Below are 16,945 nucleotides of genomic sequence, written 5' to 3'. Positions count from 1 at the left end.
TATGAATTAGTCCCCTGTGGAATTTCCATAGGCCCCGCTAGTATATATATATACACATATATATATATATATATATATATATGTGTGTATGTATATATATATATATATATATATATATATATATATCGCACTCAATCATATTTAACAAATGCTTTATCAAGGAAGAGTTGCTGCCAATATAGGACGTTATATAAAAAGATAGAGCACAGAAACTAATATAAATATATGAATGAAATGTGTTCTTTATTCTGAAAGAAAGTGAGGCCACCATTTATTTATTTTCACGATATGTTCGATTAATATTTAGTTTGAAAATCATGATTATCTTTAATGATTTATACCAGAAACAGAGCTGACAACAGTTGTGGGAATATTGGGTCTCAACAGAAGAGAAAACATCGCTTTGTGTATGGAGCGAATGGAACCATGATTTAAAATGAGAAAGAAGGCATATAAAAGGGAGAATTGGATGAACTAAACATGGATAGAGATCATAGAAGATTTGGTTACAAAGACCGAAAGATCGCTAAGATAGATGCACAGATACACCAACCTACTCATTCCTTTGAAATGACAAAAACGAACGCATTAATTACACAAACTGCTGCCTCATTTGTCTACCAAGTTTCCACTATGAATGCCTTTACTTTATCGACGTTAAATGATATGTGAGTAGACACTTTGGTGATCGTCTCATTAACAAAAGATTTGATTGCGAACAAATTTAACACTCGCCAAACATTCTATGCAAACAATCCCTAGTGTATGCATTTACTAAATTAAATGAACATCGCAGTAAAAAATGCTAAGAAAACAATGTGTAAGTTTTATTGCGAGTTTTGCATGTCGTATCCCGATGTGTTTATCATGAAACAGCGATAAAATAAAGACAGGTAGACATTGATATAAACGAATACGATCTATTAAACAATGGTGATACTCACTGCGTTACTGGGGGCGAGAGATAAAGGCTACCGCTGAAACACAAGAACGGTGCGACCGCTACAAGGATGAGCATAGATTTATAGAAATCATGTTCTGTGAAGAAGAGCTGCAAGATTGGTGGTATGACCAGCATTCCAAGTCCACTGCCCGCACTGGCCACACCAAACGCCGTACTCTTGTGATTTTCAAAGTACATCGTCACAATTACCACGCTTGGTGTGTACGCGAACGACTTTCCAACGCCTGAAAAGATAAAAATGAAAGAAACAGTGCAAAAAAGGAGTCATTTATAAATTTATGTTATATGGAAAGTACGAACACTATTGGATTCACTACTCCTATTAACTCAATATGTATCGTTATGATAACATGGACTCGCACTTTTCGTATGTATACATAAACTGGCATTTTAAATATTGGATCAGTTACAAAAGATATTCCATAACGAAACAGTTGATTTGTCATAAAATAAATTAAATTTAACCTCTTGGCTAATATCACTGTGTAATATCTGTTCTGATATTACACTTTGTCTTTTTGTTGCACAGTCAGTGTGGGGGACAACATTCCTGACTTAATTTATATTTTTGTTTCAACGCCATGAATCTAGTTTTAGAGGGGCTTCATATTCCGCCATTAAAAACTGATATTAGTGTTAGAGTTGCCTTTGCCGCGAGGTAAGTAAGCAAGGTTTAACAAAAGTACCCAAATAAATTGTATTATTTCAACATTAACCAAAAATGATTCAAACCAGACAAAACAACCGAATTAGTAATTAATGTTATGCGATTGGTTTCACATGGATACATTCCGATACTATTTTTGGCAGCATATCAATCGGCGTTGGGTCATTTTTACCGAAGTTTTGCATATGTTTTGCATGTTATTAATATGTAGATACATTTGAATTTGAAGAGATTGTTACATGCACATGTTCTTTTTATAATTTTTACAAGATCAACATCGCATAACTTCGATTATCTTACAGGAAAACAGTGTGCAAACGTGATTATAGTCATATCATTTAGCTACTATCGAATTACGCACCAATTGTATTTGGAAAAGGCTTGAACCCGCAAGTCTTCCATCTAACAATGAATGCAAAAACAGTTTGTGCTTAATGGATTGCATGCAGGGAATTATTTACAAGAAGTATTTTTATCATAAATGACTAGGAAATGTATTAATCGGTCGCAAAACAGATAAACTAAGCAAACTAATCGTATTCAATCGATTTAATGATTCGACATAAAATGATTAAATTTTTGAATAGCGTTTTTTTTAAATATTTTCTTTCCACATAAACTTTACATCGTTTTTAACAGTATTTTGTTAACCATGTAAACTATTTTGGGTTTCTTATCAGTAAGCATCGTTTTCGATGTTTATGAGTATTTTCTTAATATGAAAACATCATGTATTGGCCATGGTATCCATTGCTTATAATTTCCTTTATTTATTTACACTAACCCTGTTATGTTGAAGATGGAAATTTCACAGTATCTAACGTTTTGCTTATATGATCGTGCTGAAGAATTTACTTTGAAAGTGAACAAGAGTGCCATTCACTTCTTGTGGTCACATCCAGGAGACATCTTTAGTTAACGCCTCATTTCACCTTAAAATATATAACGTCTATAAAGTCTGTTATTCTTAAAAATGAAGTAAACGTCGTATTTACTGCCGGCATAAAAATAATAAATACTAATATAATTAGATGATTTATAAAAATTTATCAGGGAAATGTTATTTTTAATCTTGACGTTCGTAGCCAGGGATATTCAGAGAGGAGCATTATATGTTTAGTATACGCTTCATAATATATGGTTCAAACGGGTTTAACTGCGTATTAAATAATATCATATTTGCATATCGTGATTTTATTTCCAAATTTATTTATTATTCTAAGCTTTTACTTACCTCCTATGACGCCGAAACTAACATAGAGGTATTCAATTTTGGTCATGTGAGATGTGATGAAAAAGCCAACTGCTAATATGACACCGCCGGAAATGGCGACGAAGCGACAAGAGAATCGATTACAGAGGGCGCTCGCAACTGGACCTGTAAAAAACGTATACAAGAAACAGATTTATTTGGTGCAACAGTTTACTACGAGTTTTAAAAGAAAACGAAACATGTAAATGAGACATTAATCCGCCTGTTCCAGCCCGCTCTGAATTAAGACTGGGAATGAAAGTATGCAATCTTTCGCAGAAGGCATTAATTAAATAAGACATATCCTGGTGCCAGCAATATCGTAGCCTCTAATCCATACGGGATTGCAGTTAATCACTTTTTATCATTGCTTAAGACAATTTATGTGGTTCATTTCGTTGATTTGTAAAATTTATCCAATAAATATTTTTTACTTTCAAAATAATATATATGATACAAATATCTGGGTGTTCATTGAAATAGCACAAAAATAGTCAATGTACATGATGTAGTATAAATAATAATAAATAATACTTTATTAAACAAGATACATATCGTATTTGAAGGTTTATACAGTACACACACACACACACACACACACACACACACACATATATATGTATATGATATCATTGATGAAGAACAAATGGTTTAATTGTTAACATTAGAAAGCTTAATGATTATTTTTAAACAATTCACATTTCTCCATTAATATTAAGGTTTTTGAAATTTAATCTCTTTTGTATTTATTTCAGTAAAACTATTTCACAAAAATTCTATTGAAATATAAACAAAAATGTCCTAATTCAAAATTGGGTTGTATTAAATGATTTGTTATCTGCGTTACTTTTGAAATTCTGTGTCGGAATTTTTCCTGTTATTATTAGATTTAAAAAGAATCCAATGTAGATAAATGTCTATCTGTATCTTCGGCTGCAATAATGTATTTTGAATCTCTCTCTCTCTTTTTCTCTCTCTCTATATATGTATATATATATATATATATATACATATATAGACATATATATATATATACATATATAGTCTATCTATCTATCTATCAATATATATATTGGCAGCAAGTCATTATTCAAGCACGCCTGATTGAACACGGCAGAGTTATTCTTTTTTCCGATTTTTCCGGATATCATTTCCATTTGCCAAGCGGTCCTTGTTTTCGGCTGGCTTGGTGTAAAATGTCGCCCAAAAGTTGCTGTTCAGCCATATTCTTCTAACGCACTTTCGATCGATGCATCCGATTATTATCAGAAGTGATTGTTGTTTTCGTTTTCTTTCTCTTTTCCTGTGAAGGGTGGTGTATTTACAATTTAAAAATTGTTTTTAATGGTTAAAATGGTGGGGACAGGAAGTTTAGGGTGAATTATTTTTATTTTTTTTTTCAATTTTCTTATATATATATATATATATATATATATATATATATATATGCGTGTGTGTATATATATATATGCGTGTGTGCGTGTGCGTGCATGTGTGTGCATCTACTTGTATGTGTGTGTATTCCACTTTTACTTTTATCTTTATAATAAAGTGAATTAATTTTTCTCGCTTTGCATTGACATGTATATTTTCCAATGTGAGTGTCGTTAATATACTAGCTATATAGCGAGGCACGCTGTTTATTCGTTTGTAAATAAACAAGCAGCTCGAGAACTGTAAAAGCAGTGGTCGAATGTTTATTGAAATAGACATTTGTTGAGGTCATTTGCGAGCACCGATCGCATGGGCCAGTGGGTAGAACTGCCGACTATGGTTGTAAGTTAATTCCCCGGAAAGGTGTTAGTCTTGCCGTACTGATGAGTTATGATACAACGAAGTCATACTGTATGTTGATGACTCTATATATATATATATATATATATATATATATATATATATATATATATGTATGTGTGTGTGTGTGTGTGTGTGTGTGTGTGTGTGTGTGTGAATGTATATATGTGGATCTGATTGGGCAGATATATCAATTTCTGTACCGTTCATCGGAAAATGCTTCTTTCATTAATTCTCGATAATTATATTTTTCCGGGTCAACACATTCCTTCAACTTAATAATTTATACAAGAATCCAGAAAGGATTCCATGGTTACGCCCAAATCTTCTTCTTCTTCTTCTACTACTACTACTACTACTACTACTACTACTACTACTACTACTACTAGTACTACTACTAGTACTACTGCGAGTTACACTGACATATCTTCTTCTTAAGACAACTATTTCTTTGGAGCAGCGTCATTATTTCATTTTGTCGATCTTACTATTGTTAATTAGCTACTCTATATTTTCTAAATACAAACGCCTTCTTTAACTATATTATCTTAGTTTTGGAGATTGACGTTTTGATTATTCCAAAGAGTTTTACTTTCTCCTATACAACAGATTAGTGGTGCTTCGTTAAGTGTTGCTTCAATTATTCTGCCTTTTGAACACTTATTTGCTTTATTTCAATTTCTCACTAAGATTTATGAAACATAGAATAAAAAATGAATGAAAATTGAATTGAACTTCCTTTTTTCTTATTACACTATAATTTTTAATAAGGTTAGAAATATCATCGTTTATACTCAACTATTGTGAGTGTCCGGCGTTGCACGGGTGTTTGAAGGTGTGTATTTCGCAAAAACAAACAAAAAAAACATACGGTAGTAGGCAGGTAGGCTCGAACCCGTACCGCAAACGAGGAAAAGAATGTGAAAAAAAAACGTTACGTCTCTGCCGTTGCGTCCATCGTTAAACCGGAAGTGGTGAATGTTTAAATTAAGATTAGTCAATCGACAAGAGAGGATGACTTTCGAAAAAAGCGACCCTCCTTGTAGAAAAAGGCCCAGTTGAGGATGAAGATATTAATGTTTTTGGCCAATTTTTTTATGCTTGTCGTCCGAACGATATCAGTCTCGTGAAAATCCGCCGCCTCTGTCGAAAGCTTTAGGCAGGCACACATACATACAACATACATACATACATACATACATACATACATACATACATACATACATACATACATACAACACACATACATACAACATACATACATACATACATACATACATACATACATACATAAATCATGCATAATACATACATACAGGTGAGATTTATTTTGTAGACTAGCCTGGGTGTCCGGCGTTGCCCGGGTGTTGGGAAGTGTGGGTTCAGCAAAAAAAATAAATAAATAAAAAAAATAAATAAATAAAAAAATAAATAAATAATGTGGTAGTAGGCAGGCAGGCTCGACCCCGTACCGCAGAGAAAAAGAATGCGAAAAAAAACGTGACATTTTTGCCGTTGCGTCCATTGCCAAACCGGAAGTGGCCATGATTTAAATTAAGGCTAGTCAATCGGAAAAAAGGTAAGAATTTCGAAAATATCGGGGAAATAAGCGATCCCTCCTTGTAAAAAAGGTCCAGTTAAGGGTGAAGGAATTATTGTGTTTGACCAATTTTTCGATATTTGTCGTCCGATGGATAAAGCCTCAAAACTATATCAAGCTCGTGAAAATTTGTCGCTTCTGTCGAAAGTTTTAGGCAGAAATACATACATACATTTAAATAGACAGGTGAGATTTATATTATAGATGATCTCACAAAATACGTCGTACACATTGATTTTTCTCTGAACCACCCAACAAACTCTGAATATTATGATCGCAAATCATGATAAAAAAACAAACATACATTTAAATAGACAGGTGAGATTTATATTATAGATGATCTCACAAAATACGTCGTACACATTGATTTTTCTCTGAACCACCCAACAGACTCTGAATATTATGATCGCCAATCATGATAAAAAAACATAAATATGTAAAAAAAAAATAACGTAAAATAGAAACCGAGATTCGGCTTGACTAGTTTAAAGGGACAATATTTTTTTTTTTTTACAAGGGTGTCACCACTTATCAAGGTCCAGATGCCACTTGAAGATAAGGGTTAATAGGTATACATTAGTCATTGTGATTTTAGCATAGTAAACAGTGGGAATTTTGAAACTTGGATTACTTAGGGGGACGATTCAATTAGAACTTGTTCACATTGGACTTTTTCTTTTCCTTTTTTTTTCATAGGTATCAACTCATTATCAAGGGCAAGAGGCCACTCAAGGATAAGGGTTAAAGAATGTACAGTAGAAATTGGACAATATAATAATCATTAGTAATGAAAATTTGGTAAATTTGATAGCTTATATGGAACGGCTCATCAAGAACTTATTTACGTTTGACTTGAAGACAACCATATTGTAGTCAGCCGGAAAGCAGGAAAACGGAAGACAATTCCACAGGCATGCAGTTCTAATAAAAAAGCTTTGTTCATGGAATCTACGTTTAGGTTTAGGCACAGATAAAGAGTGGGGGAATTATTGATAGTGTTTACAGCTAGACGAGTGTTTCTTTTGAAAGTTTGGCGAGGGGGGACCATAGATTGAAGCTCAGTCGAACACTTTCCATGAAAATAACGATACATCAGAGACAAACTCGCAACATCTCTTCTGTGAAATAGAGGTTGCAAGGAAGAGAAAAGGACATCTCCTACGAGGCTACGAAGTCTATTTTGAACTCTATCAAGGCAGGACAAGTCCTTTCTAGCAGCTCCTGCCCAGATGTGGCAACAGTATTCCATCCTTGGACTAACCTGGCTCTTATATAGATAGAGAATTGCATCAGAAGTGAGATATCTACTGGATCGATAGAAAGATCCCACCATTTTTCCAGCAGCTTTGGCAACAGATTTGATGTACGTGTTCCATTTAAGATCAGGAGTAATGGTCAAGCCCAGAAGCTTGTCAAAACTTGAGGCCTCCTGAAGACGGGAGCCATTCATTTCAATTGATGCCAGATGTGGATCAGAATGTTGATGATGTAAAGAGAGAAGCTTGGTTTTAGATGCATTAAAAGTAACCAGCCACTCCTTTCCCCATTGTACTACATGCTCAAGATCAGAGGAGAGAGAATTGGAGAGAACTTGGTCGTTTACTGTCTTAGATGTGCTACCATAAATGATAGTGTCGTCAGCATAAATGTCTACAAATGATGTAAGTATGTGATTTGGAAGATCATTAATGTAGATCAGGAAAAGAGTTGGGCCCAGGATGGATCCCTGAGGGACACCGGCATTAATACTGTGGGCTTCTGATTTTTGCCCCTCAACTACTACTCTTATGAACCTATCAGAAAGAAATGATTTCATAATTGAGAAGATATTTCCATTATACCATAGCTAGAGATCTTATGAAGTAAACCTTTATGCCATACCCTATCAAAGGCCTTAGATATGTCAAGAGCAATTGCCCTAGAAAGGTTGCCTCCGTCGAGAGATTTGCTAATCCTATGAGATATAACTGTAAGCACATCTGCTGTAGATCTAGCAGAACGGAAACCATATTGAGTGCCACTAAGAAGGTTATTTTTGTTGAGATGTTTGATTACTTCTGTATTTAACACAGATTACAGCAACTTACTCATGACGCACAAGAGACTTATTGGCCTTTACTGAGAGGGGGATGAGCGATCACCTGAATTCTTAAATACAGGGCATACAGATGAAATTTTCCAGGGAGATGGGAAACTATTCTCCTTAAGACAACGTTTAAATAGTTTTGTAAGTATGGGCGCTTGTTCAGGTTGAAGTTTTTTGAGTACTATAATTGAAATACCGTCCGGGCCAGTTGCTTTACTCGAATCAAGGTTTTTGATTAGTTTGACAACATCACGTACAGATATACGTATAACACATAGTGTGTTTTCAGATACAGGAGGAAATATTGGGGGTTGGCGGCCTTGATCGCAAAAGGTAGAATTAGCTGCAAAGTTCTTGACAAAGAGTTTGGCTTTGTCTGATGCTGACGAGATTACCTCAGGTCCATTGATGATAGTTGGAATGGAGCGCACACTTCTGTTCAGAATTCTGTTTGCTATTTGCCAAAACTGGTGGGAACCAAGCCGCTGCTCAGCTACTTTGGACTTAACAGATTGAGCATACAACCATCTTGCGCTCTTTATTACTTTCTTACAATGGTTGCTGGCAGTCCTGAAAGCGGCTTTAGTTTCCATACATTTATTACGTTGGAAACAGTGGAAAAAGTGATTTCTGTGCGCAATGGCAGCAGCACATTCTGGAGAGAACCATGGCTGGCTGTTAGGTTTTTGCTGAAACTTTTTCGAGGGTGTGAAATGATCAATACCTACAATTAACCATTCCGCTAGGTCTAATACTATAGAGGACACATCCTTTTTAAATATGGAATGCAGAGGTAGATCAGTTATAAATGTACGGAAGCTATCCCAGTCAGCCTTAGTGTATCGATATACTGTACGATGGAGAGGTACGTCTGGGGACTTATTACATTTCATTTTTATCTTAATTGATACAACAGAGTGGTCGGAAGATCCAAGAGGCGACAGAACAGAAACTGAACATAGTTCAGGGCAAGTTGTGAGAAAAAGGTCTAGTAGGCTCGCATACTGGCCGTCATTGTCGGGCACACGGGTGGGTTCCTGAACAATCTGAGTGAGGTCATAGGCAATGGAGAAATCATGACAGAACCTCCCCTCATCAACGGTCTTGTTTGAGTGGGTCAACCATTCGACGTTGTGAACATTGAAATCTCCACATACGTGAATTTTAGCTGAAGGATAAGCAGATAGGACTTGGTCAATTTTCTCAGATATGCTTTTAAATATAGTAACTCCGCTGTTGTGGGGGCGATGGAGAGTAAATAAAAATGCCGTAGTGTGAGCTAAAGCAACCCGGAAGCACATATAGGGTAAGTTAGGATCTTCCCTGGAGATGTCCCTACCACATGGAAAGCTATCTTTAATATAGACACATATTCATGCCGATGGCGATCTTGGGGGTCAGATTTAGAGGTTAAGTTAGAGTATCCTTTAATTGCGAACTCTTCTAGGGAAATAGCTTGTCCAATGCCAGTTTCACTTAAAAATAAAAGGTCTGGTTTAGTCTCCTGTAATTGGGTTTCAACCTCTGGAAGGTTAGAACGTAGACCCTGATGTTGGAGAAGGAGGCATGGTAGTAGGGGTCTACGTTGGAAGTTGGAGAACCGGGTTTAATCGTGTATTTTTTCTTGAAACTTGTTATGATGAAATTTTGAAATTTGTGGACTAGAGAGGGGAAATTAAGAGAGAAAAAAGAAACGAAGATTTATTTGTAGCTAATGATAAGGTAAAGCCGTAACAATTACCCACTAGTATAGCATCGAGAGACCCCACCAGAAGCTACTGCATGGTCCAGAATCCATTCAGCAAATGGCAATACAGCAGCCCCAGTACTTTGCACCTGCTGATAGGACAGCCTCCTTAGTGGTTAATCCAAGGTTCGGGTCCCTGACTATCAGGCGGATAACGTCAGCCCAGACAAAACGTTTACCTCCAGCACCCTTACTAGTGACATGACTACAATGATAGACATAGAAACAGAAAATTTCCGCCATCTCAGCCAACTGTTCGCACAAAATACTGCCAACCTAGAAAACAGCTTTTTCTTCTCCCTTTGTCAGAAAAATCACTCATTAAAAAATGAGGACTGAGGGACAAATAAGAAGCGAGAGTAACAGGAGCTGCCGATAACGCATCCACAATGCGTTTTCTACTCTCCATTAACAAAAAAACAAAAAAAACAAAAAACTATTAAGTATTGTACTTAATAAAAGTCCAACAGACGTGTTTAAGGGAAAGTATGGTGATAGATTCCCCTCACACGAACTAAAAATGAGTACAATTCGTAATCTATTTTTGCAATTCGATTACAATTACAATTCGTAATCTATTTTTGCAATCAACTCGGTAAACATTTATGTACGAGAAAAAAAAGCTAGCATTTAATAAAACAGAAATACACAATTTAATCATTTCAAACAAAGGATTTAGAGATTTGTAAACGTAATCGAAGATTTGTATCATGTTTTGCATAAAAACGATTTCAAATTGTTTGTTACACCATTTAATATAGAAGTGGAAAATTTATGTTTAAAATCTAATTGATAAAAATGTATTAAAATCGTATTAAAATCCAAATTTAGTTTTTACGCAAAATATATCTTTCAAGTAGAAAGTACTTCAAATAAATGGTTCAGACACGCATAATTAATGGACATACATTTAATATCTAGTGAACAAGGCTTCATTTTCTATAACTTCTACTACATGATTCAATGAGATGGCGACATTCATCACGTGAAACTTTCGCCCATTCTTTTAGACACAAATCTTCAGTATTGATAGAGTTTTTTGCACTCACACGGTTCCCCTAAGTAGACCATAGGTTTTCAATGGGGTTTAGGTCCGGACTTTGAGGAGGCCAATCCAAAACATCCACATTTTGCTCGTTCAAAAATCCCATTACTTGTGGCAGGGGGCGTTATCCTGCATGAAAATAGGTTTTTCACACTCAAAATTTCGAAGTATTGGAATAACATGATCTCACAAGTTCTTGTATATTGTTCCATTAACGTTGGTGTTTAGACGGACCAGATCACTTGTTTTTCCCCAAGAAATCATTCCAAACACCATTACACTATCCCCACACAAACTTAACCGTTTTCTTTATACATTTTCTATTGAATCTTTCGCTAGCGAACGTCCTAATAAATTTCTGTCCGTCAGATCCATATATATTAAACTTACTTTCATCAGAAAAAAATGCATTTCGCCACTGATCATCTGTCTAAAACACATGATATTGAGCAAAGCTTAATCTGGGTTTCTTGTTCTTGTTTATCAATGGTTTCTTAGCAAACAGACCAATTTAATTCGGGTGACTTGGTACTGTTTTACGAGACGCTTTGATGTCATGATAGGCATGTAGTCAACGAGAAATGATTGCAGTTGTCCGAAACCTCTTCTTAATTAATCGATCTTGTCTAGAAGTTATTCGAGGTCTGCCATTTTCTTTGGTGGTAGAATTTTCACAGTATTCTTGAAATCCTTTATAACTCTCCCAACGGTAATTTTCAACAGCTTTATGCCATCAGCTATCTTCCGTGTTGAATGGTTTTCCCTATGAAGTTTAATCATGGATTTTTTGACGAAATCATCAATTGTATGTGTCATGATAATGGTAGCACCGTATGTAATGACTACGAAGTGATTTAATCGACTTATTCGTCATTTTCGTACATAAAGGTGGGAAAACTGACTGCATAGTCCACAATAAATTATTTTCTCTGCTTTGTTCAACGGTTTTGGCAACGAACAAAAACAATTGAAATGCTCATAACTTTTTTTAATATCTTTTATAATGAAGTTTAATACAGTTTATCAACATAAGAGATAAGTTAAATGTAAGTTTAGTTGTAACCCCCCCCGAATGTTCTGGAGAAATTGAAAACAAAAACTAAACTGGCCCAGATTTTTGGCCGCTAGTGTATGACCATATATATATATATATATATATATATATATATATATATATATATATATATATATATATATATATATAATATATAGGCACACACACATATACATATATATACATACACTCACATATATATACACACATATACAGATATATATATATATATATATGTATATATATATATATATATTTATATACTAACAGTTCAGCTCAGCATTGTTCGGGCTCTATGTACTGTTCATAACTTTATGTGCACATGTTTATTTTTATTAAAAAGTTTGACTCATGTCCAGGTGACATACATCTTAAATTTCAAGTGTTTAGACCCAACATTGGCGGAGGAGTTGAGTAGAGTCTGCAAATGTGAACGCTTTCAACTCTAAATTCATGGCAGCGAACTTTTCGCCCCAAAACGGATTAAAAAGTTTGATGCATGTCTGAATGCCTTTTCTGTGAAATTTCAATTTTTTAGACCCAAAATTGGCTGAATATTTTGCTAGAGACCGAAAAGGTCAAATCATAACTTTGACCCATTGAAAACCGAATTGTCGGCCAACAACCGATTAAAATCTCACTCTATGTCTGAATACACTTTATGTAAAATTTTAAATGTTTAGACAAAATCTTGGCTGAGCAATTTGGTAGAGATCACAGGGGTAAAAGATTTTTAAACTTTAACTCCAATTTTAACCTCTTAAACATTTATTGTTTTGAGCTCAACTCAAATTAAAAAGTTTGATCCATGTCCAAGGAACCTACATCTAAAATTGTGTTTGGACCTCAAATTGGCGGAAGAGTTTGGTAGAGTTTTCAAAAGTCAATTCTTTGAACTTGGAATCCTTGAAAGCCAAGTTTCTGCCGAAAATCGATTAAAAATTTTTCCCAAATCTCAATACCCTTCATTGTCAAATCTCGAGTCTATGAACTGAAAATTGATAGAGTAGTTTGGTAGGGAAATGTACACACACAGACACACAGAGACAATTTCATTTTTATAGATATATAGATATATATACATATATACACACACATATATATACCCATATATATATATATGTATATATATATATATATATATATATATATATATATATATATATATATATACTTTGATAGGTTTCCTGAACATTCGGTACCTAAAATGATTCCCTTTGATATTCATTGCGTTAGCCTTTAATAAATACCATGTTGATGACATGCTAATTTGATAATTTTAGTGTTATTATTAAACTTAAAAAATATTAATAGCAAAACAGTTGTTTGCAACATATTATGAGCAATGGCAAATTAACTTGCAGTGAGAAAAATATTAATTTTATATGTCTATCCATCTATCTAATTCTGTGTGTTTTGTTTGGTTATTTGCATGTTTATATCATGCACGAGGGATAAGGTCAGAAAGCGATAAAGTAATTATGTTTGTCACTGTTCATACTCAATAACCTGAGCTGGTGCACTAAGCTTAATTCTCCCACTCATTAACGGTAAAAAAAAAATGCATATCTAACTTAATTAGTCTACCAACTTACAGCATCCATTGTGTTGCCGTAGTGTTTAATTCCTGTGCCTTCGTTCCCTAGGAATATGGCCGAATGAACTTACTGCACTTATACTTTCGCAACTGAAACATCCACGACGCACTTGGGTAGAATTTGTCCCGTGATATTTGATTTTTATTCTTAGAGTTTTTTCGTTTGTAATTTCATTCCTGCTCCTTGTTTTCATATGCACATATTTAAATGCAATGTGAAGGTGCATTTTGTTACCAAAAATGACGTCCATGTTTCATACAAAACTTTCTCCCTTTCTCAATCATACAACAAAAGCGAACAAAATTTATCAAAGAAAAAAATAAACTGTCATGATTTTTATCTTTCGCTAATTTATTTCGTTATATAATTATCAAAATCGAATAAACATATATTTAATTGAAAATGAATCACGGCACAAACGATGGTTGATACTTACCGCAATAAGTGTGGCGTAATAACGAATAAATAATTGTTACCAAAAGCTCCGACTATCAACGTTGGCTTGGAACAGCTGTGGTGTTTATAGCTTTTTTTTATATAGGCATCACCACATTATCAAGGCCAAGAGGCCACTCAAGGATAAGGGTTAAAGAGTATACAGTAGAAATTGGACAATATAGTAATCATTAGTAATGAAAATTTGGTAAATTTTATAACTTATATGGAACGGCTCATCAAGAACTTATTTACATTAGACTTGAAGACAACCATATTGTAGTCAGCCGGAAAGCAGGAAAACGGAAGACAATTCCACGGGCGTGCAGTTCTAAGAAAGAAGCTTTGTTCATGGAATCTACGTTTAGGTTTAGGCACAGATAAAGAGTGGGGGGAATTATTGATAGTGTTTAGAGCTAGACGAGTGTTTCTTGTGAAAGTTTGGCGAGGGGGGGACCATAGATTGAAGCTCAGTCGAACACTTTCCATGAAAATAACGATACATCAGAGACAAACTCGCAACATCTCTTCTGTGAAATAGAGGTTGCAAGGAAGAGAAAAGGACATCTCCTACGAGGCTACGAAGTCTATTTTGAACTCTATCAAGGCAGGACAAGTCCTTTCTAGCAGCTCCTGCCCAGATGTGGCAACAGTATTCCATCCTTGGACGTATCTGGCTCTTATATAGATAGAGAATAGCATCAGCAGTGAGATATCTACCGGGTCGATAGAAAGATCCCACAATTTTTCCAGCGGCCTTGGCAACAGATTTGATGTACGTGTTCCATTTAAGATCAGGAGAAAAGGTCAAGCCCAGACGCTTGTCAAAACTTGAGGCCTCCTGAAGACGAGAGCCATTCATTTCAATTGATGCCAGATGTGGATCAGAATGTTGATGATGTAAAGAGAGAAGCTTGGTTTTAGATGCATTAAAAGTAACCAGCTACTCCTTACCCCATTGTACTACGTGCTCAAGATCAGAGGAGAGAGAATTGGAGAGAACTTGGTCGTTTACTGTCTTAGATGTGCTACCATAAATGGTAGTGTCGTCAGCATAAATGTCTACAAATGATGTAAGGATGTGATTTTGAAGATCATTAATGTAGATCAGGAAAATGTTGCTGTTTGAGTTAGGACTCTATATATTTTTTCATACTGCCTAAATTGGTCACTGATTGTCTAGTATGGTTTTAAAATCCGTGTATATATATATATATATATATATATATATATATATATATATATATATATATAGTAGAAATGGTAATTAATAAAAAGTGAAAAAGTGCTCAATACTGTTGTAGAGCAAATATGCGTTTTATTTTTATTACCGTATCCTTCTGTTAAGTTACATTATTGTTTCAGCTACCCGGCCGTTCTTTGGACGTCTGTAACTTCCTAAGACTTTTACAGAAATGTTCCCAGGGAGAGAGAGGAGGGGGCGGCGAGAGATAGATAAATAGAGACGGATAGAAAGAAGAAGAGATAGATACATACATAGCAAGAAAGAAGGAAGGAGGCAAGAATAGGTAGAGGAACATTTCTGTAAATGTCTGAGGAAGCTACAGGCGGCCAAAAAACCGCCGGGTAGCTGAAACAATAATGCAACTTAACAGAAATATACGGTAATAAAAAATAAAACGTATATATATATATATATATATATATATATATATATATATATATATATATATATATATATATATATATATATATATATCGGTGTGCGTGAATTGAACGTGACAATAACGTTTTACGATAAGAGATTTGTGTACATATTTCAAGTAAAAGATCCTCTAAGATTATATTTTTCAGGAAAAAGATCGCTAAGGGATTTATATTTTGATGTCCAACGTGAAAGGAGTAATTAGATCTTCATTAGATTTGAAAGTCAATTTTTAAAGAGAGGGGAGAGAGAGAGAGAGATAAATAGAGACGGATAGAAAGAAGAAGAAGAGATAGATACATACATACACAGCAAGAAAGTAGGAAAGAGGCAAGAATAGGTAGAGAAATAGATAGATAGGCAGAGATACAAACAACGGGAACTTTATAGGTATATAGAGAGGAGGATAGCGATAAAAGCAGAAAATGGTTTCAGAAAGAAGGACAGACAAACAGACAGATTGATAAATCGAGGAGACGTAGAAAGATAGATAAATAAAGAGGTAAACAGGGGGAGAAAGAAAAAAATAGAAGGGGAGCTATATATATATACATATATATATATATATATATATAGAGAGAGAGAGAGAGAGAGCGAGAGAGAGAGAGAGAAAGAGAGGCGGGGTAATAGAAAGAGAAACGCAGAAAAAATCCCTGACGTTAACGATGAGAAACGATTTTGTTACGCAATAGGATAATGGTGGGGGGTAACACCGCGACGAAAATGGGTCGGAGGGCGAGAGGCGGGCATTTATAACGTGCGGCTCAGGTTAAGATTAATGGCTTGAGTTGAAAGGCAGAGAAATATAACATGTAACAGTCAATGACTCTGTAATGTAAGAAAAGGATGGAAAGAGAGTGGGGAAAATGGGGAGAGGTATTAAAAATACCTATTGAAAGAAAAGAAATAAGCAACAGAAAAAGAAAGAACATGAATATATTTGAAAAGCTAATATCAAATATGCTGGGTTAAGAAAAATGAAGGAGTAAATGTCGAGTGGACGTCAATCTTTAATGAATTCAGCCAACATGCAGAGA

General features: G+C 34.8%; 1 protein-coding gene across 2 annotated transcripts in view; it reads right to left on the bottom strand.

Annotated features, from left to right (window-relative positions):
- The window catches only part of LOC145241464 (monocarboxylate transporter 12-B-like), a 373,770-nt gene that overhangs the window by 60,886 nt on the left and 295,939 nt on the right, over positions 1-16,945 (bottom strand). For both annotated transcript variants that reach the window (XM_080104444.1, XM_080104445.1), the window contains 2 exons: positions 2,866-3,009; positions 945-1,188 (listed from right to left, as the gene is read on the bottom strand). In XM_080104444.1, the coding sequence (XP_079960570.1) occupies positions 945-1,188; positions 2,866-3,009 (388 nt within the window). The remainder of the gene's footprint in view (positions 1-944; positions 1,189-2,865; positions 3,010-16,945) is intronic.

Source organism: Euprymna scolopes, chromosome 20 (assembly GCF_053919585.1).
Source record: "Euprymna scolopes isolate OS-2025 chromosome 20, ASM5391958v1, whole genome shotgun sequence".
In the NCBI taxonomy this organism is placed as follows: Eukaryota; Metazoa; Mollusca; class Cephalopoda; order Sepiida; family Sepiolidae; genus Euprymna; species Euprymna scolopes.
Note: the sequence above shows the minus strand (reverse complement) of the source record. Positions and strands in the feature narration are given on the sequence as shown.